This window comes from Salminus brasiliensis, chromosome 3 (assembly GCF_030463535.1).
Source record: "Salminus brasiliensis chromosome 3, fSalBra1.hap2, whole genome shotgun sequence".
Taxonomy (NCBI): domain Eukaryota; kingdom Metazoa; phylum Chordata; class Actinopteri; order Characiformes; family Bryconidae; genus Salminus; species Salminus brasiliensis.
The window spans coordinates 11,105,325-11,127,227 of NC_132880.1; the positions used below are offsets into that span (position 1 = coordinate 11,105,325).

The window sequence follows — 21,903 nt, forward strand, 5'->3', positions numbered from 1 at the left end:
AAAAACAAAGGAAATGTGCTTTGCTGTTCTATGACATTGGGAGGGGACTGTATACTGGTCACAGAGGCAAGACGTGTGTAAATGTTATGCTTGAAGTGTAAAACGTATACACAAATTCAATAGGATAGGGCTCTCTAGAGCTGAAAAACATGAACCTATTGGCACCATGCCTAATACCAGGCATGGACTAGAGGGGTATAAAGCATTGAGCTGTGGAGCAGTGGAATGGTGTTCTCTGGAATGATGATGCTCCATATCCCACTTTTGGGATAAGAAGGGGAGTTGGGGATTAGGTGAGGTGGTGATTTTCCAACATCTTGACCTCACTAATGCTTTTGTTGCTGAATTCAGTCAAATCCTCACAGCAATTCTTTCCTCAACAGTAGAGCACATATCCAACAATTTCCCATTAGCATTCTCTCTTGTAGAGATTATCCATAGTCCTACTGATTTATCAACTATTTTTGGCACATTGAATCTCATGATTGGAAGTACATAACAAAAAACTACAGAGGTCTGTACTTTGTATATCTCTCTAGTTTCTGTTGTGTTGATAGAGGCTGTGAGCAAGGCTAAGAGTGACCTGTGTATCAGCCCTTCAGCATGCCAGCAATTTCTGAGAAGTTCATGCTTCATGAAATGAAGTAGAGCATGTGTATGTAGTGTTAATCTTATACTAAGCTGATGCAGTAAATTTGTAACTGCTCCTGCATTTATGGAACTAGGATGGATTGCAAAAAAAGAGGAACATAAGAACATCCAACTGTTCAGGAATGAAAACTTTACTAATTATGTGGTAATGAAGTTTTCATTTAAAATTTTGGTTTGTTTGGTTAATTATGGTTGGTTGCTATTTTTAATTATGACTATGGTAATGATTTTCAGTACAACTCTCTTAGTTTCCCCTTGCTCTGTAGCTGCTTGTCTTTGCCTTAGCTTGGTGTTCTCATACACACGTGGACAAAATTGTTGGTACCCTTGGTTAATGAAAGAAAAACCCACAATGGTCACAAAAATAACTTGAATCTGACAAAAGTAATAATAAATAAAAATGCTATAAAAGTGAACAAATAAAAATCCGACATTGATTTTGAACCGTGCTTCAATAGAATTATTTAAAAAAGTAAACTCATGAAACAGGCCTGGACAAAACTGATGGTACCTCATATATAATAAGTAAATAATGTGACCAAAGGGACATAAGGGACATTAAATCAAGGTGTGTCCACTAATTTGCATCACAGGTGTCTACAATCTTGTTGTAATCATTCAGTTGGCCTATATATAGGGCTACAGGTAGTCACTGTGCAGTTTGGTGACATGGTTGGTACCACACTCAACATGGACCAGAGGAAGCAAAGGAAAGAGTTGTCTCAGGAGATTTGAAAGAAAATCATGTTGATGGTGTTCCTGTGACTACAGTTGCACATATTATTCAGACATTTAAGATCCATGGGACTGTAGCCAACCTCCCTGGACGTAGCCGCAGGAGGAAAATTTATGACAAATCAAAGAGACTGATGGTAACAAAAGAGCCCAGAAAAACTTCTAAAGAGATTAAAGGTGAACTTCAAGCTTAAGGAACATCAGTGTTGGATCCGTCGTTGTTTGAGCCAAAGTGGACTTCATGGGAGTCCTTACAGTCAATGGGAAACCTTACAGTTCTCTTAAGTAGTAGTAATAGTAGTACAGATTTCCTTGTACTGACAGTGCGACAAAGCGAAACAGTCATGAATGACCTCAGCAATTGTAAAGACCTGCTCAAGTCCTGGTAGCGACCTGATTCGTTATTGCCAACCATGTGACCTATACGAGGCGTGTTGACTCAGGAGATACCTGATCTTGGTTTGCCCAGTTGACACACCTTCAGGTGTGTCTTTTCCTGCTCTTTGTTATATTTCTGCTCTCTTTTGGAAATCGTTGTGAATTGCTGGATTTATGGAAGAAGACAGCATATCTGTAGAACAGGACAGTGTCTCAGGTAGGTTGTGTACCAGTTAATGGTTTAGGATAAGGTACTTTTAAGCATTTGTAAAGGGACTTTTATAGTGTTCCTCCCAGTCCTCCTCCCCAGGCCATGTTACTTTTGTTTAGCGTTTTCCTTGTTCCACTGTAGCTGATTTTAAGCACTGAAGAGTCAAAAGTTAAATCAGGTGTGTTCGAGCAAGAGCACTGAGCTATTCTTTGGTATCATTTGATCCATTTCAAAAATGGGATTTTGGTCTGTATTGAAAGTAAAGGGTCTGCGCTTGTTTGATGAAACTATAGCTGTGTGTTTTACATTATATTTGTATTTTGCTCTGGCCTCTGTATATTTGCTGTTCTTATTCCTACTGCCTCAGATGCCACAACATTGTAGAATGCATGTTGCCAAAAAGGAAGCAGTGGGGAAACTGCTTAGACGGCAGGTACTTGATAACCATGACAACAGTACTAGTCATCAGGGTAGGGTAACCCCTTCAAATTGTTTATTTGTTATTTTGTGTTTATGGTTCCGGCAACAGATCAATAGATCACCTACAACTTTAGATTTTAGCCTGATTGATGCTAAATCCTAAAAAAGGGTGCCAGTTGTTTGTAACATGCACTAAATTAATTTGTAATTATTTTTTACAAATTTAGTATTTTGATGTCAGTAAGTGAATGCTTACTTCCTTCTAATGGATTTTCCCTGCCAACTGGATAGTGTGTGTCCTTGACCTTTGATGTATCTGTTCTCTGACATACAAAAATGTTTGATTTTGCTCAAAATCACATTTATAATTGGCAAAATCTGCATCACTGTATGCAGTGGATTAGTGGTATTTTTAAGTAGAAATTTAACGTCTCCTTGTTTAAATGTAAATGACTGGAAATTTAAGCCTAAATTTGTGCCTCTGATTCAAGAACTCACATCAGTCAGCCATAACAGTGACTGGTGAAGTGAAAAACATAGGTCTATCAATGGGTGGGTGGGATATATTTGGCAGAAAGCGAACAGTCAGTTCTTGAAGGTCATGTGTTAAAAGCAGGGAAGTTGGGTATGCATAAGATTCTAAGTTGTCAGTATGAAAAGACAGCCAGTGAACTGGTGACTGGGTCAGTCCACTTCACAGCTTACTTAAATGATCTGCTGCTAACTTTATGATTCCAGATACCACAGGGCGCTTTCACAGGTCTTCTGGAGTCCATGCCTTCAGTGGTCAGACCTGTTGTAACAGCATAAGGTTGACCTACTCAGTGTTATGCAGGTGGTACTAATGTCAAGGTTGACCGGTGTTCAGTGTGTCTCAAATGTAAGGAAACGCCCATATAAAATTAAAACTGAATGGCAGACAGTGATCCAGTTTTAGACACAAGCTGTAGCTAATGGGGAAATCTGTTAGGACATGTTTCGTTGTGTCTAAAATTGGATCACTGTCTGCCAAACCGTTTTCTTTTTTTTTCTTTTTTTTTTGTCACCGTATTCAAGTTTTCGTATTTTATTACTTTTGGGACTCCCTGTGTAATGCTGTTTTAAAATCTCAAAAAACATTTGTTTTTAAATATCTTGCATCTAAAGCAATAAGCCATGTATAACTGCAGTATTCCCACAGTAAGAAGCTGGGTGAAGGCACTGGTAACCTATGCCCTCGAATAGTTCTTATAAAATGTTGAAAATTTGCCTTGTTAACACATGATTATTGCCATCATATATGAGAGTACATTGAGTATTTTATAATTTTAACAAACCTTGCTCAGAGCTAATGAAGAGATAAAATGCATCCATGTCAAAACAGCATCATAAATATGTTTTTCAGCACAGACCAAAGAAGGTCTGCAAATAATTTGGCAGTTCATCCAGTTTGGTCCATCTTTGGTCAGTGTAGCATTTGTACTTCAACAAACATCCTCAGGTGATCTTGGCCTTTTTGTTTGCACACCAAGGTTCACATTCCAGATTTTGAAATTGTTCTAATGAACCACACTAACAGACCAGTTTGCACCAGGTCTCATTTTAGTCTACCTAAACCTGTTTAGTCTGAACACAAATGTATGCTTTTAAACAGTAAAAGGTACCTTGAAAAATGTGTACCTTTCTGAAAACTTTATACATTTTCTTTTTAATTAAAACCTTTTGTTTCTTAGATTACTCATAGGTTGAGTTCCTCAGACAAGGACCAGAAATATTTACAGGGGATATTGCACATGTAAAAATAAATAAATAAATAGTTTTATATATATATATATATATATATATATATATATATATATATATATATATATATATATATATATATATATAAATAATAGTATATATATAGTGTATATATATAATATATATATATATATATATATAGTATAATATATATAGTATATATATATTAATAATAGTGTGTAGTGTCTTACTATAGACTGAGAGCGAAAAAAGTGGAAAGACGTAAAAGAAAGCAAGAAGAAGAGAGAAATGGAGCTTTAGTAAACTGAGAACACAGATCAGTGTGGTGTTCTCCTTACTTCATAGTTGAATCAGGGCAAAACACACCACACCTACCCTTCATGCTTAGCTACCTATAGGTCATCTTCAGGAAGCTCTTCTGCAGGTCCGCATATATGTGCTTTTCAACCTGCATGTAAAAAAAAAACTGCCGTTTTGGATCCCCACCAGTCTCCACAGCTCACCTACACTAATAAAAAAAAAAATAGCAGGAAGTCCAAGCTCTACTTAAAGAAAAAAAAAACTGAAATGCAGAGCCTTACACAAATGTGCCATCTTAGAATTGTATTACTAGATGTTCTTCAATGGGGAGTAATTATTTATTTATTTGTGCTTTTTTTACTCTGTGTTTGCTAAATGCTGGACTGTTATGTCAAATGTGCTGTATTCCAACTGTGGCAGCTTAGATTGTAGTAACAATCAGTTAGTAGTACAGTTAGCCATTAGAGGGAGCTACTGTAACACATTTGATTTATTATTTGAGTTGTTCAGTGTTCTTTTTTTGGGCTATATGAGAGGGTGTTGTGGCAAAAGGACATGGTGCTTTAAGATGTAGTTTTTCATTTTTCATTACATTATCATATTCTTTCTCATAGTGTTTGCCAAAGTTACACAGTAGTGTTATGAACTTATGAACATGCTGGCTCTGTAATAAACTTCTTTTTTGTCTAATGCTCGTTCTTAATGTTTTAGTTTCAAGACACTTAACATAATCAATGACAAAATACAAATGAGAATTTGTATTAAGTCCAGTTCTATGACTGGGTGGTCATGGTCGACAGCCCTTTAAAGCTTCTAATCCGGCCTGCCAAATAAATTTACTATCCATGTTCTGAGGAGTGACTTTTTAATTGAGTTCAGCCACTTATTAAAATAACTCCCCAAACTCCACAGAAGAACCATTCTGAATTGTTATTTTAGATGGGGGCGGAACAACAGATTTTCAGACTTTGAAACTGGATTTAATCAGGATCAGAATGTGATCAGAATCACATCTGTGTAGAACTAACAGAAAGGCTACTGTGATGTGCTGGATCTGTAATGTCTTGCTGACAAAAACAGGTTAAGGTTTAACACTGGTTAAGATTTTGCGCGAACGCAACATGATTGTTCTGGTTTTACATGGCTTCCACCCATTTAATTCTGCATAATTTTAAAATAAAAAACAAATTAAGACAGTTTGCTCACAGGGTCACAAAAGTAAGCATAGTGAAATCGGTCAGTTAGCTTAGTTAGCATGATGGCTAACATTCTGATCACCACAGATCACGCTGGCTGGCTGAAACCAGGTTCTTCCATGTTTGGACTCCTAGTTGTGCTGTAGTGTTTAGCCTGCTAGCTGTGTTCCAACTAACTGAAGCTCAAATCATAAAGCCTCAAAGAGTGAATAGTCTTTCCATGATTTTAAGAACCATTTAGTAGACTTGTTCATCCAGGTTTGCTTGCTTTTCCTTTTATTCAAACTATGGCAGGATCTTAAATGTTCATGAATGTGTGAGTACTAGATAGACACAGAACAGAAACTGGGGTGGGCGATATGTATCGTCTCCGATAAAAGACATTTATTGAGTATGTCACTCACTTCGCGGAAACCACTCAAAAACACACCTTAAGAGTTCACATATTCACTGTGCCGGTTAGCCTGATAGGAAAGAGCATGTGCATGGAGTGCATGCAGCTCGCTAGCAGAGCCTAAAAGTTCACTGCAATAATAAGTTTGTGTTCTCTTTAGGAATGACTGGAGATAAAAATGAGATAACAAACTGCGCTAGGGGACAAAACACAACTTGTGCACACTCACATATTCTGACAGAATTATTTTAAACATTATTATTATTGTTATTATTATTTTTATCATTATTTTAGAGGGGTGACAAAATGTGACGGCGCCAGAAAGTGTGACCCCTGTATACCTCAATAAGAAATAAATAAATAAGTAAATAAGAACAAGCTAGCACAATACAAGTCGTTTAGAACACATTTTAAAGGATGAAAAGTGTCGTCTAATTATCGTTATTGGCAGAATCCCAGGAAATATTGAGAGATCATTTAGATCGTTTGTCAATATCCCATATACCTCTAGTCATAATACTAATTTATAAAAACCTCGGATGGTACCGTTATACCGCCTAACCCCACCCCATCTCCCCATTACCAGAGCACCAGAACCTGGCCTCACAACAGCTCTTGTGGCTGAACGTGATCAGCTCCTCACAGTTATGTTCCAAAATGTTGTGTAAAGTCTTCCAAGAAAAGTAGAGACTGTAACTGCAGCTATTAATTCCCTTGATTTCTTTTTTTAGAAGAAATGTTGGATCATGTGTTCAGCTGTTCACTTTGTGTGTTTGAGTGCTTCCCCTACTAGAAACTGTAACAGGTTAACAAGGTATTTTCTCTTACAAGGTTCATTTAAATCCTGATCCGAGTTGTCCTCTGACTGCGTGTGTGTGTGTGTGTGTGTGTGTGTGTGTGTGTGTGTGTGTGTGTGTGTGTTCACACCGTACTGTCTCTGGCTGGTACAGGAGACAAGCAGCTCCTCCCTGATCATGGCCCTTTTTTGGCAATGTGTTACAAGAAGGCTGAATTCATACATATATCATTTTAAACGTAGTTCAAATGCCTGCTACCACGTAGTATTTAAATGGACAAACCACTGTTCTGTGTCTGCAAGGATGCTAATTTTGCTAATTGCCACCTGTAGCAAAGGTTTATGCACTCTGTTACTGTCTGTTACTCTTTATAGTTAAGTGCATAGAAGATGAGCCAGTCTCCAAAAGGCATGAAGTTAAAGATGAAACATTCTTTTCAACAATTTAACAGTTTGTTATTTTTGTCATTTTGTTATTTTTTTGATCAGATACCAAAATGTAAAAGTTGTTAGAGTTTTAGAGTTTTTTGTTTTATAATTTCTGATTAAAACCTTGTCCCAGCAATCAGCTGCTATAGCAATTAGTGGATATAGCAAAGCTTTTTCAGGTAGTCGTTTCCTTAGTCTGTAATGTAATTAGGAAATGCCAGTAAACAGCAGTAGTGGAGGTCAAGTTGAGGCTCTGAAAGACCAAGAAAAGGTTCAGAGATAACTGCTTGTTGGCTTGCTAAAAGACAAATCCAAAACATCTGTTTGACTGCAAAAGGAGGATTTAGAAATCTCTGGAGCAGAGGTATACCGTATTACTGTGCAGTGACACCCTGCACAAATAAGACCTTTACTGAGTCATTAAAACAAAACCTTTTTCTGCATCCAGTATCAATTAATTCAAAGTCCAGCGTCAGAACATCTAAACAAGAATTTTCGGAAGTCCTGTGGACTGATTAAGTTAAAATAGAGCTTTTGGTTGCAAATAGCAAAGGTATATAAGCTAAAAGATTAAAAGAGGATGGCCTCTACTGGACAATAATTCTAGACACACCTCAAAATCCACAATGGACTATCTCAAGAGTTACTAGCTTGAAGGCTTTGTCATGGCCCTTACAGTCCCCCAACCTAAACATTGTCAAAAATCTTTGAATAAACTTCAAAAGAACAGAGCATGTAAGACGATCCAAAAATCACACAGAACTGGAAGACTTTTTGGATCTTTAACTTGCATTTTAGAAATCAGGTTATCTTTTAATTTGCTTAGCTGTTCACAGTAACAGATATTGTGACCCTGGGGTGCTCAAACTCTTGCATGCCAAATTTTCTTGGAAGGCCTGCATATATATATTCTTAGAAATGTAATTTAAATCATTTTAGGCCCAGTTCTTTCTAGAGCAGTGTAGCAGGCATCAAACAGCACATTCAAGACCATTTCATTTAATAACTTTTTCTGCTTTGATAAGAATTGAACTCTTTATAAGATCTGCTTCCATTCACCACCACTGTGAGCAATTCTGACTTGCTCTAGGGTGACCCATTTCACAGGCTCATGTTATACTCTAGTTAATTATTTCCTCAGTTTAGCTTGAATGGATCTGATCAGGGAAGCATGTTGTGGGTTTTTTTGTTGTTGTTTTTTTGTTGTTGTTTTTTTCCAAAATTAAAACTTTTATAGGTTAACATGTTAAATTAAATTAAATGAAACCGTTGAAGTTACTGGGCACTATGACTGACTCAGGCCGAACACACACACACACACACACACACACACCTGTCATTTACTCAATCTCTCTGTGTAATCAGACACTTATGTGATGTCACTTCCTGCCTGCCGTGGGTTCCACCTCACCTCAGCTCATCTTGCAGGCAGCTCTCGGATTACCTTGTCCATTGGGAGGAAAGGAGGGGTTGGACTGGTGGGAAGTGGAGGTGTGACGTTCCAAAGAGTCAGGTCCTTCGGGACTACTGTGACATCCACTGAGGCGTTGTTGCATGAGCTATTCCTTTCTTAAACACCCCCTCTCTCCAAATCTCCCCCTCCTCCAAGCCTCGCGTGAACTTTAGTCCTGAAAACTCTGCTGCGGGGGAATGACAGGCATTCGAGCCTGCCGGCATACCTCAGCTCAGCCCGAGTACCTTATTTACCGAGCCAGAGGGAGGGACCTAGCTGCCGACTGAGAGACAGAGAAGAGTGGGAGAGACAAAGTTAAGGCAGGACGTTAGTAGAGGAGAGAGAGGGAGAGATGATTAAGGTAGGACGTTTTTGACAAGTGGGAGAGAAGATTGAGTCAGGAGTCGGGACTCTTGGAGGAAACAGAGGAGGGCTGTGCACCAAACAGGCTTGGGTTTCACTTCGGTTAGGCCACTGGCGTTAGGAGAGGGAGAAAGAGAGGAGAAGATAAAGTAGCAGGTCTGTGCTTTGCCCTCCCTGCCACGGGCCTCGTGACCGGGGGGTCTGTGGGGCGGGCAGGACTGGAGGGCGTTAGAGTAAGAGCATGGGCCAGGGAACTAGCGCTGTGACCCATACTCCGCATTCCACCCCCAATACAGGTGAGTCTTTCTAAGAACACACACGCACTCGGAGCAGGGTTGGCATGTAGGTGTGTAGTGTTCCGGTTTGTAGTTTTTGCTTGAGAGAAGCTAAAGAAAGGGATGCCATGGATTGCCTGGATTGCTAGCCAGGCTGGGCATTTAGAGTCTTTTGGTTTGCTAGTCTGTTGTTTTTGTAGTGGCTGTGCTAGTATTACACAGAGGCTGAAATTAAACAACTGTGGAAGGAGTTGCAAGCGTTACATTGTTTGTCCTTTTGTGAGAGGGAGGTGGTGGCAGGCATGGGTAGGTGCAGGAAAACTCACACTGATGGAATGCGGTGGCTGTGAAATTGGGCATCCTGTGAACTTTGTTTTGTTGCTGTGTTATTGCTGTAGCTGCTGTTGAATGCCTCTCCTCTTTTTCTGCAAGATGTTTTTTTTTTTTTTTTGTGCTTTGGGCCAGGGTAAAAGCTTTTTCAAACTGCAGCCTTCGTCTGGTCCTCATGAATGGGTTTGTTTCTCTCTGGATAGTTGGAAGAAAGACCCTTGCTCTTGCTGTGTTGCGTAACCTGCTAGAGCAGTACTGGGTTTTATGTGTAATGTGGTAAATGGTGAATTGTTTTTTTTAAGAGACCTACAGTTTCTCTTCCATAAAATGGCATTTCTAGTAACAGTCACAAAACAGCTGGCTTAACCAGAATATATGCAAAATTAATATAATTAATAAAAATAGCCTGTGTCAAATATGACCTCTATTTTCAACCACAGACCTAGCAGATTCATTATCAGCATGAAAACTTTTGAATGTATTGCACTGTATTAATCTATATGACTTATCTGAATCTATATGGGTACTATGCACTGGTTATGCATTGTTTAAGAGGTGGGAGGTTTAGTTAATACTGTCACAACTAACCCCAGCAGGCTACTTTTGTTAGTACTGTGTGCTGTATTACATCCACCAAGACACTGTTTAAAATAATAAATTAAAATAAAACTAGACTGTTTTTTACATAGGCACACAAATCTGTAAAAAAAAAAAAAGGCAGTCCAGTTGCTGTGAACATTTACAGATGATGTTCCAATGAGATGATGACCAAAAGCTGGCTACGTTTCAACTGCATCAAATATATACATTTACTTTGTGTCCCATTTTCTAGTACAGCGCTTGGCTAGCTACTCATTGTTCTTATGATTTGTATTAGTAATTCTGTGATATCATGTGATCTTCCAATCTAGATATTTATCGAGTCATATTAGGTTTAATTTCCTCTTTTACCTCTGTTATCCAGCTCAGCAATCTTTGCAGATCTTGTCCCCTTGACCATTTTGGATATTAGATCAGTGCCATATTTAATACCCTACTTGTACAAACGCTGACCTTTTTGTTCAATTGCTCAGGCAGCTTTTATTTGTAGAAGAGTAGAGGGTCAATATTATGTAAGGTTATTGGCAAGAAGTGTATGTGTGTGTCTGTGTGTGTGTGTTTGTGTGTGTGTGTATGTCTGTGTGTGTGTGTACTTCTAGACTCTCATGAGCCTTTTGTAAAAAAAAAAAAAAAAAAAAAAAAAAAAAAGTGGTTGAACCGTATCAGATATTCTCCTTGGAGCTCACTGGTCTAATTACATTTGGACTACAGCTGGAGTACTGCTTGCATCCATTGTCCACTTGCTTACACCCAAAAAGTAATCATTTAACTAATAAAAAAACAGGTTTTTAGCAAATATTGACAGTCCTGTTTCTCTTGTTTGCTTGCATGCATACACTTCAGGCAGACTTGAGCAGGTGATATGTCTAATATTCTTCTCTGTAAAAAGTTGCTCTTAGTTTTATTTTTTATAATAAAACAGTAGCAATAAGTAATAACTAAACAGCAAACTAAAAATGTGTGTGTATATATATATATATATATATATATATATATATATATATATATATATATATATATATATATATTTTTTTTTTTTTTTTTTTTTTTTTTTTTTGTTGTTTTTTTGGTTTTTTGTTTTTTTTTAAACACTACGTTGTGTGTTTTATTGGCCGTGCTAACTATGAATTCTGACGCGTTCAACCATTCATACATCCTCTTTTATTTTCTGTCAGTTTTATGTTTTGACCTTCTCTTTCTCCTACTCTGCTGACTGCTGACCTTTCCAATCATTTACACTGTGGCTTACATGCTTCTGTCTTTCTGACACAAATTGTTGTGTAGGATGTGTGTAGCTGCATTTTACGTAGAGAATATTTCAGCAGCATTCTAACAGTAAAAAACAGTATTTTGTCTACTTTGTTATTGTGTATACAAATTAAACTGTTCACATTTGAGATTTACATGGATTGGATTAGTGTAATTGTAAGATTAGATGTTTTCAGTAGGGATGCGCCAGAATTTATGGCCACCAATAGGACAAACATTTAAGCATTCAGCCTAAAGTAGTTCAAAACGTTTATTTTCTCTGAAAGAGAATCGTAGGTTAAAAATTTGGGCAGAAAAACAACCGGTTAAATAAGGTTATTTTCCATCAAAGGAAACGTCTTTTAAATGAATTAAAATAATAAACATTGAAAAATGAAAAGGTTTTATGATCAACGTTAGATAAGTTAATTTTATTAAATGGTATCACAGCGCTCAGTGAGTTCCACTACAGCTTTGCAAATACAGTATCCACTTGAACAATGCTAAAATCCCTTAAATTACTGACCGCTTACAGTTGACCAATTGTTGGATTTCAGAAATGCATACTGCAGCCTACTTACTGTGGTCATTCTAAACCTGGCCGTTAGCATTTAACATAAGGCACATCTGCTACTTTTTTACTGTGTTGAATAGTACAGTATATTGTATCGTTCATTTTGAAAATTGTTACAACCTTATCGGGGTGTGTGTGTGTGTGTGTTGTGTTGCTTTCTGTGCGATCTCTTTCCTTGTTTGGTCAGGGGTCGCTGGACATATTCTTCTGCCTGTACTCTGATACTCCGCCGCTCGCACTCAGTATTGTAACACGAGGTCATGGTGCCATGGAAACAGGCTGCATCGTAGTGTCTGTCAGCACACCTTCCTTCCTGCCAACACTGTGTGTGTGTGTGTGTGTGTGTGTGTGTGTGTGTGTGTGTGTGTGTGTGTGTGTGTGTGTGTGCGCGCGCACGCATTTGGACGGTCAAAGAAACATCTGGGAACAGATTGAACCCTGCTACTCTCCACAATCAACTCAATCTGCCGTCAGGTGGCTTGGAGCGCCTCTTATTATTGCATTGCCAGTGTCCACTACACTTATTAACCTACATGTTCATAAGATGCTGTTGGCTGTTTGTAAAATGTGAAGAAATGTGGACTGTCATTGTATTCTGTGACCATGCAGCTTGACCCATTTAGCTTTTCTGCAAACACAGCATGAAAGAGGTTGTGTGCATTGACGAATGCAAAATTTGTAGTTTAATTAAGCTGCTGGTGCAGTATAAACACTCTTATACGCTCTTTTAGGATTTGGTATTAGCAAGATTCTGCACAGTACATATGATATGATCCAAACAGCGCTGTTACTAAGACGCAAGTGTTTTAAAATCATGTTCACTTTGAACACTTTTAAATCAAACATTTAATATTTCAAAAGTGAATCTGGTTAGCATTAGCTTAGTAAGCATGATGACTTTTTGTTACCACAGAACACTTGTGATTCTGGCTGACCGAAAAACCCACTTATTGGCATTTAAACTCTGATCGAACAATCTGTGGGTTGGACAGGATAGGTTTTAGCTACAGCTCCACCAAGTATTAGGCAGCCCAGTGTGGCTGCTGTTGACTAACAGACACAAGTATAGACGGTATGCACGTGATGTCACAGGTTGCCGGAGTCACTGCAACCATGTATTTAGTGTGAATGCCGCTAGTTGTAAATTTAGCAATCATGCCAAGTTCAATTAAAAGGGGAAATCAAGCAATCATGTATGAGCCAGTCTACTAAGAGCATCACTCCTAATGCTCCTACTGTTTGAGAGGGCAAAGTCGAGCGACTGGTGTTGGAGTTAGGGATGCACCGTTCCAGCTTTTTCAGATCCGATACCCGATATCAGATCCTAATATCGGATCAGTGCATCCCTAGTTGGCGTGACAAAGTTGTAATGAGTTTTGTCGTGTTTGGACTCCTAGTCGGCTATCAAGGCTTAGATAAGCTAGCTAGCAGGCAAACACCACAGCACAGACCATGTTCCAGCTATCTAAGGCTCAAATCACACACCTTTAGAGGATAAAGCCTCATATCTTAGAGCACATCGTCAAGTTTTCAGACCATGACCTCAATGAGCTCCCACAGCACCCCAACCCTGTGGCTCTTTTAAATGCAAATGGAAAATATTATTTGACCATGTACTAAATAGACACAGAACAGAAAGTTGACACGCAAAACCATCCTCCGTTGGAGATACCATCATAATTTTTAAATGCAGCCATAAAAAGTATTATAGTTATATCACCCAACCCTACTTGTTATTGTACCCATATTGTAATCCTTATGTTGTGTTTTTTCTTTTTTTGTTTTTCAGACCTACAGTAATAAAAGCAAGGGTGGCGAAAAAAAAAAAGTGTAAATGTTTTCTAAGCTAAAATTTCAATAACATTGTAATAAGAAACAATCTCTAATAATGCTGAGACATCTTCAAAAAGTATGGGTATTCTGAATTTTCTGCACATTAGTCTGCACATTAGAGAGAGAGAGAGAGAGAGAGAGAGAGAGAGAGAGAGAGTGAGAGAGAGAGTTTTTACAAACATTCGCCACAGAGCACATACAGCACAGTAACACCATCTACAAAGCTCTATAATGCAAAAAACGGCTCTATGAACAAAAGTGCTAACCAAGCCAGAGTGCTATTAACAGAAGGCTACAAACCAAATCTCTCCTGTGAAAGTAGTCAAACTAATTGTGCACACAATTACCAAACGAACGATGCTTGCATTACTCAAGCACAAAACAGCACAGGATACACTAATGAATAAGCTGAAGAGAGCAGAAATTGGCATGCAGCTCTTTCTGTTCTAGTGCAATGGTTTATACAAATAATACTACTACAAAAAAAGACCAAAATATATAACTAGAACACATTTTCACTTCTGATCTCACACTGGATTGTGTAATGTCATGGCTTCAGATTTTTTATATATATTTTTTATTTACGCCTGTGGGGGGAAAAAACAATGGTTCATACATTTCCAGCCCTCACTATATATTGATGCACATGCTTATCTACGATATATTGCCAGTATATTGTCTGAACATAATCCTAGTCACAATCAAAGTCAAGTGAAGTCATTCAGACAACACAAGGAGTGCACAGCTGAACAACATAGTGTTTCTCCAGACTCTGATGTGCAAATGGAACATCAAAACAAGTACATGTAAGACAAGTATACATAATATGTATAGTTTTTTTTTTTTTTTTTACAATTTGTTTGTATTAATTGATCAATTGATCTGCTGAGTGTTTTGTTTAATTGGCTGTTTAATGATATGGTTGTTAAAAACCCTACAAATACAGGGTGGGCCATTTATATGGATACACCTAAATAAAATGGGTATGGTTGGTGATCTTAACTTCCTGTTTGTGTCACATTAGTATATGAGCGAGGGAAAACTTTTCAAGATGGGTGATGACCATGGCGACCATTTTGGAGTCTGCCATTTTGGATCCAACTGTAGTTTTTTCAATGGGAAGAGGGTCATGTAACACATCTGACCATTTTATTTAGGTGTATCCATTTAAATGGCCCACCCTGTACATTGTGCAGGAGAAAAAGAAACACCAAGGTCTTTACGTATGTGTGTGTGTGTGTGTGTGTATATATATATATATATATATATATATATATATATATATATATATATATATATATATATATATATATATATATATATACACATTACATAAAAGCAGTTTTTATCAGTTTATCTATTTTGGCAGTACATGTAGTCATCCCGCAATAAATCCGGAACTGAAGTTCACAATCGCAAGTTCTACTTTGAAATCAGTTGGCTGCTATTTTCAAATGCTCCTGTCAGCAGTGACTGGTCCATTCCTCATGATTTTTTAAAAAATGTTAAGAAAGTAAAAAAATAAATAAAAAAATACAAAAAAACAACAACAGTATATCAGAGCAGTCGGAGAGTTTTTTTTTTTTATTACTATCAAACAAACTGCCAGCAAAACATATTAACTGAGTATCAGTTTGTTTTTTGTTGTTGTTGTTGTTTTTGTTTAGTTTTTGTATTTTGGTTAAAATTTGAGTGACTGTAACTGCCATTCCTGAATCCCAACTTTAGATCAACTAGATTCCCTGGTTTAGCCCATCATTTATCAGGAAAACTGCAGGGTGTATGGTGCCAGCAGCATATCAACACACTCATCTCACTGGTTGTGCAAACCTGCCTTGTCTTGTGTCTCAGGACCGGTTTCGCTTCTCTTTCTCTCTCTCTCTCTCTCTCTCTCTCTGTCTCTGTCTCTGTCTCTGTCTTGCATTATTTATTTCAGACAGATGCCCATTACAAAGTGAATAGCACAGCTTGCTTACTGTACTCTACTGCTCACTCAAGCAATAGCTGTTCAGTATCGTCACTCCCTTTTCTGTTGTATGTCTCCCAGGGCGGCTCTTAGTATCTTCTACAACTTCTGCCAAGAAATTGACTTGTCTACTTCTTAGCTGTTATCTGCTGATTTGTATAAATTGTTGGTTCATTTAAGGTAATACATTTTGTAGTGTTTAGATTATGTAAAATATCATCATTTAGGAGTTATTGTCAAGGTGTTGAAGTGAAGGTGTCCATACTGATATTAATATTGAAACAATACCCAGCCCTACTACTGCTTTCCAGAGCAATGCCGGGTGAACTTTGTTGAAGGAGAGGCAAGATGAGGACCCACATGCCAGTGTGTGACCACAGAGATGGTTATATTGTTTGGGTTATTTATAAGTTTAAACAAATGGCTGTAAGGGAAACCATTTTATATTGTACTTATGACCACCAAGTATTTTAGCATTGCAAATTGGTTGAATTTTGTTTAACTTGTGTGTGTAATTAAAAAACTGGCCCGTTTACTCGTCTTTCCCACGTTAGATTGATGTTCACAGATTTGTAACCGGTTCAAACCGCAAGAATGAGTCTTGGATAATGTACTCTGTGCTAATGATTGCAGGGTTTGGCAGCTGAGAGTTGTGCAAAAGCAGTGTTTGAGTCATCACCTAAAATTGTGCCATGTTTTTTTTTCCACCTATGTGGCACACAGAAGTGTCATTCTAAAGGAACACATGGTGTGTCCGTGAAACACGATGCTGGTTTCAGTATCAGTGTTTCTTCTTACTATTCATTATTACCACATTTTGTTTCTAGTAATGTGAGAGGCTGGGTTGTCAGTAGAGCTACTCAGTGACCATAGGAGAGAGTCAGACATGTTGGTATTTGTAACTCTGCACTAAAATGGTGAATTATAGAAATACATTACCTAATACTTCTGCTTTATTGGCAAAACCATGTTCGTAGAAATGACCCAGACATATTTTTGTTTGTTTTTCTGAGGTTATCTTTATTTTAAATTGGGATGTTACATGGTACCGATTTGAATTAGATGCCAATATTTTTTCCTGTTGTTCACTGTATGCTGCAGTTCTTATTCTTCTTATGTGATATGTATGATGTTTCTAGGGCTTTCAGATGGTATTTTTAGACTTCACGGGGAATGTAGCAGTAGCTTAAGCTCCAGTATCAAGGCTGTATTCTAATTCTCAAGAATGTGTCCTATTTTGCTGTGTGGCCATATGCATGATCTGGAATTTGTAGTGTAAAATCTAGAATGTAATTATTCTCTATAAGGCTACAGACAGCACGGGCACAGTTTTCCCCTCACAGTAAGGGTGTAATTCTCAGATTAGTTAAAATGTTTGAGATAAAGATCCAGTTCGGTATTTTGTGTGTTTAAAGTGACTCATTTTTACAGGGCTTTTGATACTACACATATTGGTCAAAATAATGATCTGAAAAGGGCAGAGCTGATTTATGGAAAAAAAAAACTAAAAAACAAAAAACAAAAACACAGCTCTCTCATATGAAATACATAGTATGGCAACATGTCCAACCAACGAACACTAAAACATCAACAAAATCTTTAACATTTTCCTACAATTGTTCCTGATATTTTATTTCAGTTTCCATGAAAAATGGTAAATTAGAGATACTTATATATGCTGCTTTTTAGTAGTCTCAGAATGTATTCTTTAAAACATCCTCTCTTGCTCGCTCTAGACGATGAAGTTGATGACCAGCATCACAGCACGACAGGGAGTGATGGGGCCAACTCTGGTGGTGACACACCTCCATCCAAACGCAAGGGCAAGTTCTCAAGTCTTGGCAAGATTTTCAAGCCCTGGAAATGGAGGAAGAAGAAAGCCACCAGTGAGAAGTTCAAGGAGACATCAGAGGGTATCCTGTCTTTAGTTATTGCTGAACAATCTACAGTTTGCACCTAAGTACAATTTCGACTCAAGGCAGTTAAATAATTTACTGAAAAAACATAGTAGCTGATTCACATTCAAGACATTGATGTGGATATAATCAGGCCTTCTGAAATCTAGCCGAATTCTACAAATTTAACAGTACACTTTTATCTAATGCTCTAAACAGATTTGGAATTCAAGATTGTTATTTCCAGGGCAGTTTTAGTTGTTGTTTAGTTGTTTTCATTTTAGTTACAAAAAAAAGACTTTCCTACAGGAGCAGCATTGAAAATCACTAGTCTAATGTTTAATACTATTGTCAGAATTAAATTCTGTTGATGCTCGGAGTAAAACAGAGCATCCAGCTTAAATGGCTGTGGTCACGTGCAGCAAAATGTTGAAAAAAATGTACAGTGTACTCCAGGGGAAAAAAACTTGATATGTATACTGAAAACTGAAAGTTGAAAGGCAGCTCGAGTAAAAAACATGTTTCTCTTATTGATCAGATAGACCAGATATTACATTTTATTACATTAGGCCAACGTAATTGTTATCTTTAATAAAAATGGCTGTAAAGTCCTCATGTGAGCCGTAGAAGGTATTATGGTTGGTAGGCCGCAAGTTGCTTTAACAGGATGTAAGAGAGGTTTACACCTTACAACTACAGTTTCATCAAGCCATCATTTTAAAATGATGCTATTCTTGAATAGTGACTGTCAGGCTCATGTCATCTGTTAAACTGAGCTTTGCATTGTAATTCTGAGGTACCCGGTTTCTAACCAATTCTCTCCGTCTGTTGCCAGTGCTGGAGAGGAAAATATCGATGAGAAGGCCCAGAGAAGAACTGATAGAGAAAGGAGTGCTGAAAGAAATCTCAGAGAATGGTACAAAGCTTCCCCAAGACACATGCCTACTCAGAAATGAGAGTTTCCACGTGTTTTCTTAAGCTGTTATACCCATTTATACATATATTTACACACACACTATTGTCCTTGTTTTGTAGAGAGCAATGACATAAAAGCTCCTTCAGTGAAAAATGGGCACACAGCACCTATATCAGGGGACCGGGGGCCAGACACTGGATCAGAAATGCGGGTCCCAGCACGACGAACGCAGGGTGAGGACCGAAAGAGCACCCTGGCACCTGAAACCGACCGCCGTAGCCGGACGCCATCGGACGTCACCCGTAACCGGCAGCCTCTGGACGTGGACGCACGCATGCGCATGCCCTCGGACTCAGATCGCCGCAGCCGTCTCGAGTCAGATAACGAGAAACGCATGTCATCTTTACCGAGTGATAGACACGGGCAGGATGAGGGAAGGTACCGTGAACGTAGAGATGAGAACAGAGAGCGCAAGGATGAGAGGGAGGACCGGGGAAGGAGGGATGACGGAGAGGACAGAGACAGACGGGATGTAAGAGGAGAACGCAGAGAAGAGAGAGATAGGAGAGACAGGAGGGACGAAAGAATGGACCGAGAGGATAGGGAAAGAAGAGACAAAGAGGAGTGGGAGAGGCGAGATGTAAGAGGGGATAGGGAGGAAAAGAGAGATGACAGAGACAGACGGGAGGACAGAGAAAGAAGGGAGGATAGAGAAAGGAGAGAAGAACGGGAGAGGAGAGAGGACAGGGATAGAAAAGACAGAAAAGATGACAGGAGAGATGAACCACCACGGCGAGATGAGCGAGAGAGGAGGCCAGAGAGCGACTGGAAGGACAGCAAAGAAAGACGTGAGGAGAAGGAGAAGAGAGAGGAGCGAGAAAGACGGGAAGAAAAGGAGAGATGGGAAGAACGAGACAGGCGAGAGCGAGAGGAGCGACTGAGGAGAGAGGAGCGGGAAAAGAAAGAAGAACGAGAGAGGAGGGACGGCAAGAGGCCAGAGCCGGCGAAGCAGGTTTCGGATGGGAAGATGGTCAGGCCTCACTCTGAGATGGACGTGAGGAGCACCCTGCAGAAGAACACTTCTGAAGTGGGCCAGAAGGTCCGCCCTGTCTCTGAGGCTGACCGCAGAAGCACACTGCCACGATGCTTACCCTCTGAGGAGGACCCCAGAGCCCGCACAGGTAAAATATACCTTTTTTATAGTAGTGAAAATAAGGTACGCTCAAACCTAATATCTGTCTGTTGCATTGGTAGTATGGGTAGTCCACACTTAGAAGTGAATATAATGGCTTATAATAGAAACCATTAGGTAGTTCCTGAATTGTCAGATCCTATCTGTAACCCTATAGTGACACTAACCCTAGCTCCTAACCCTAACCTTGTAGTAACCTTAACTAGTAAAACTAATGTTATACTAATCCAAACTCCTAAATCCTAGCTCCTAACCTAAACTGCTATAGAATAATTTGGTAGATAAACCATATATAAATTTGTTGTTTTGGGGGGGGGATCCAAATGGGCTGTTCATTAACTTGGACCTCATTTGGATCTGGCTGTTTCATGCATTTGGAGTATCAGGATTATATCAAGATATGACTTAAAAGTGGAGGCATTTAAAACAGATCTTTAAATCTGATTGCCCAAATCGCTTGATGAAATGAGTATGCAACCATATTTTAGAACAGAAAAAAGGGGGGTGGGGCAGGGTTTGTGGGTGGTATACACAATCACTCCCATTTTCTTTTCTTGTTTTATTTTGTATTGTATTTTATTGCTAAAAATGGATAATAATGGAAAATGAATAAATAAACGATTACAAAAAGAACAGAAAAATGCAACACAGGTAGCTGGGTGTTGCATATGACCTGGTTTGCAAATTGCCACATAGCAATCTGAATGTCACGTTACGCACAGTTCACTGCCAAATCATCACCGTCATACAAAAACCTCCATTTTGACATAATGTGAAAGTGGCAGTTCTTTACTTTGTGTCAAATGAATGGACCAGTAGAAATGCTCTAAAAGGACTTTTGTTTTATATTTACTATTATTGAAGGCCTTTTTCTTGTCCTGTAAAGGTATTGTTCTGACAGCGACAAAAGAGATAAAATTTTATTAGGTAACAATTCCTATCCTTGTACAAAAACATGAAACGACCAGGTGTAAATGAGGTCTTCGTTTCTATATGTACAGTGGAATGAACAGTTTTATAACTGTTAAAACAGTGTTTGCGTACTGCATCAGGCAAAAATTTATTATTATTTATTTGATTTTAATAAAAGTTTGAGGGATATTTGGCTTCTCCGTGATATGGGCCATTTAGTGTGCTGTTTGCACATGTTCCCCTGTGTTGTTCTATGTGACTGTGCTTTGTGTTGCTCATGTCTTGTGTTTTTCTGTGTGTTCATGTTTATGTTTTTGTGTCTGTGTGCACGTTGGTGACTTTCGACCCTGTGTTAGGGTCCATTGGTGTGCGCTTCACTCCCATCCCTGAGCCCGAACCGGGGCGCATCCCCCTCAAGGAGCCACAGCCTCCCCCTAAACAAGCCATCCTCCCTCCAAAATGGCTGATGGCTTCCACAGAGTCTGGCCATGCCTCATCTTCATCATCATCTTCAACAGCATCATCTGCATCTTCAACATCCTCTTCATCCTCTGCCCCCCCAATCGCTAAGCCCCCTCCCCGGACTGTGTCGCTAATAGTAGATGACCCACCTCGCCAAAGTCCTGTACCTGCAGTCAAGGCCGGAGGCCAAGATGCCCCACCTGCTGTCCCTGGTCATGCGGTTCCTCCTGCCCCTGCTGTTGTTGCTCTCCCTGCTGTCCACACTGCCCCCCCTGCCCCTGTTGCCCCTGTTGCCCCTGCTACCCCAGCTGCCCCTTCTGCCACTGCTGCATCTACTGCCTCTACTGCTCCAGCTCCCCCTGTAACCTCTAAGCAGCCCCCTGTTCCCCCTCCCAAACCAACCAACCGCAACAGTAACCCAGTAACCCTGCAAGGTGAGTCCTGTCTGCTTGATGCTGTTGCCCACTGGTGTAATTAGAAGCCTCAGTGCAAAAATAATGAAAATTATATTGAATGCAATGAAAACAGTATACCTGGCTTGTTTACCTGTTATTGTCTCATCCAAGATTATGTAGGCTAATGTTTAAACATAGTGCATTCATGTTGCGTATACAGCGATAAAATACTTTTT

The 21,903-nt window shown here is 39.0% G+C and overlaps 1 protein-coding gene across 5 annotated transcripts in view; it reads left to right on the plus strand.

Moving 5' to 3' along the window:
* phactr4a (phosphatase and actin regulator 4a) overlaps positions 1-21,903 on the plus strand; it is a 48,815-nt gene that overhangs the window by 12,232 nt on the left and 14,680 nt on the right. For 2 of the 5 annotated variants that reach the window (XM_072675429.1, XM_072675430.1), the window contains 4 exons: positions 17,632-17,808; positions 18,626-18,706; positions 18,826-19,887; positions 21,167-21,706. In XM_072675429.1, coding sequence (XP_072531530.1) covers positions 17,632-17,808; positions 18,626-18,706; positions 18,826-19,887; positions 21,167-21,706 — 1,860 coding nt within the window. Of the gene's footprint in view, positions 1-1,936; positions 1,982-9,258; positions 9,366-17,631; positions 17,809-18,625; positions 18,707-18,825; positions 19,888-21,166; positions 21,707-21,903 lie in introns of those variants that run through there. The other 3 variants (XM_072675428.1, XM_072675433.1, XM_072675431.1) reach the window with 3 other exon arrangements.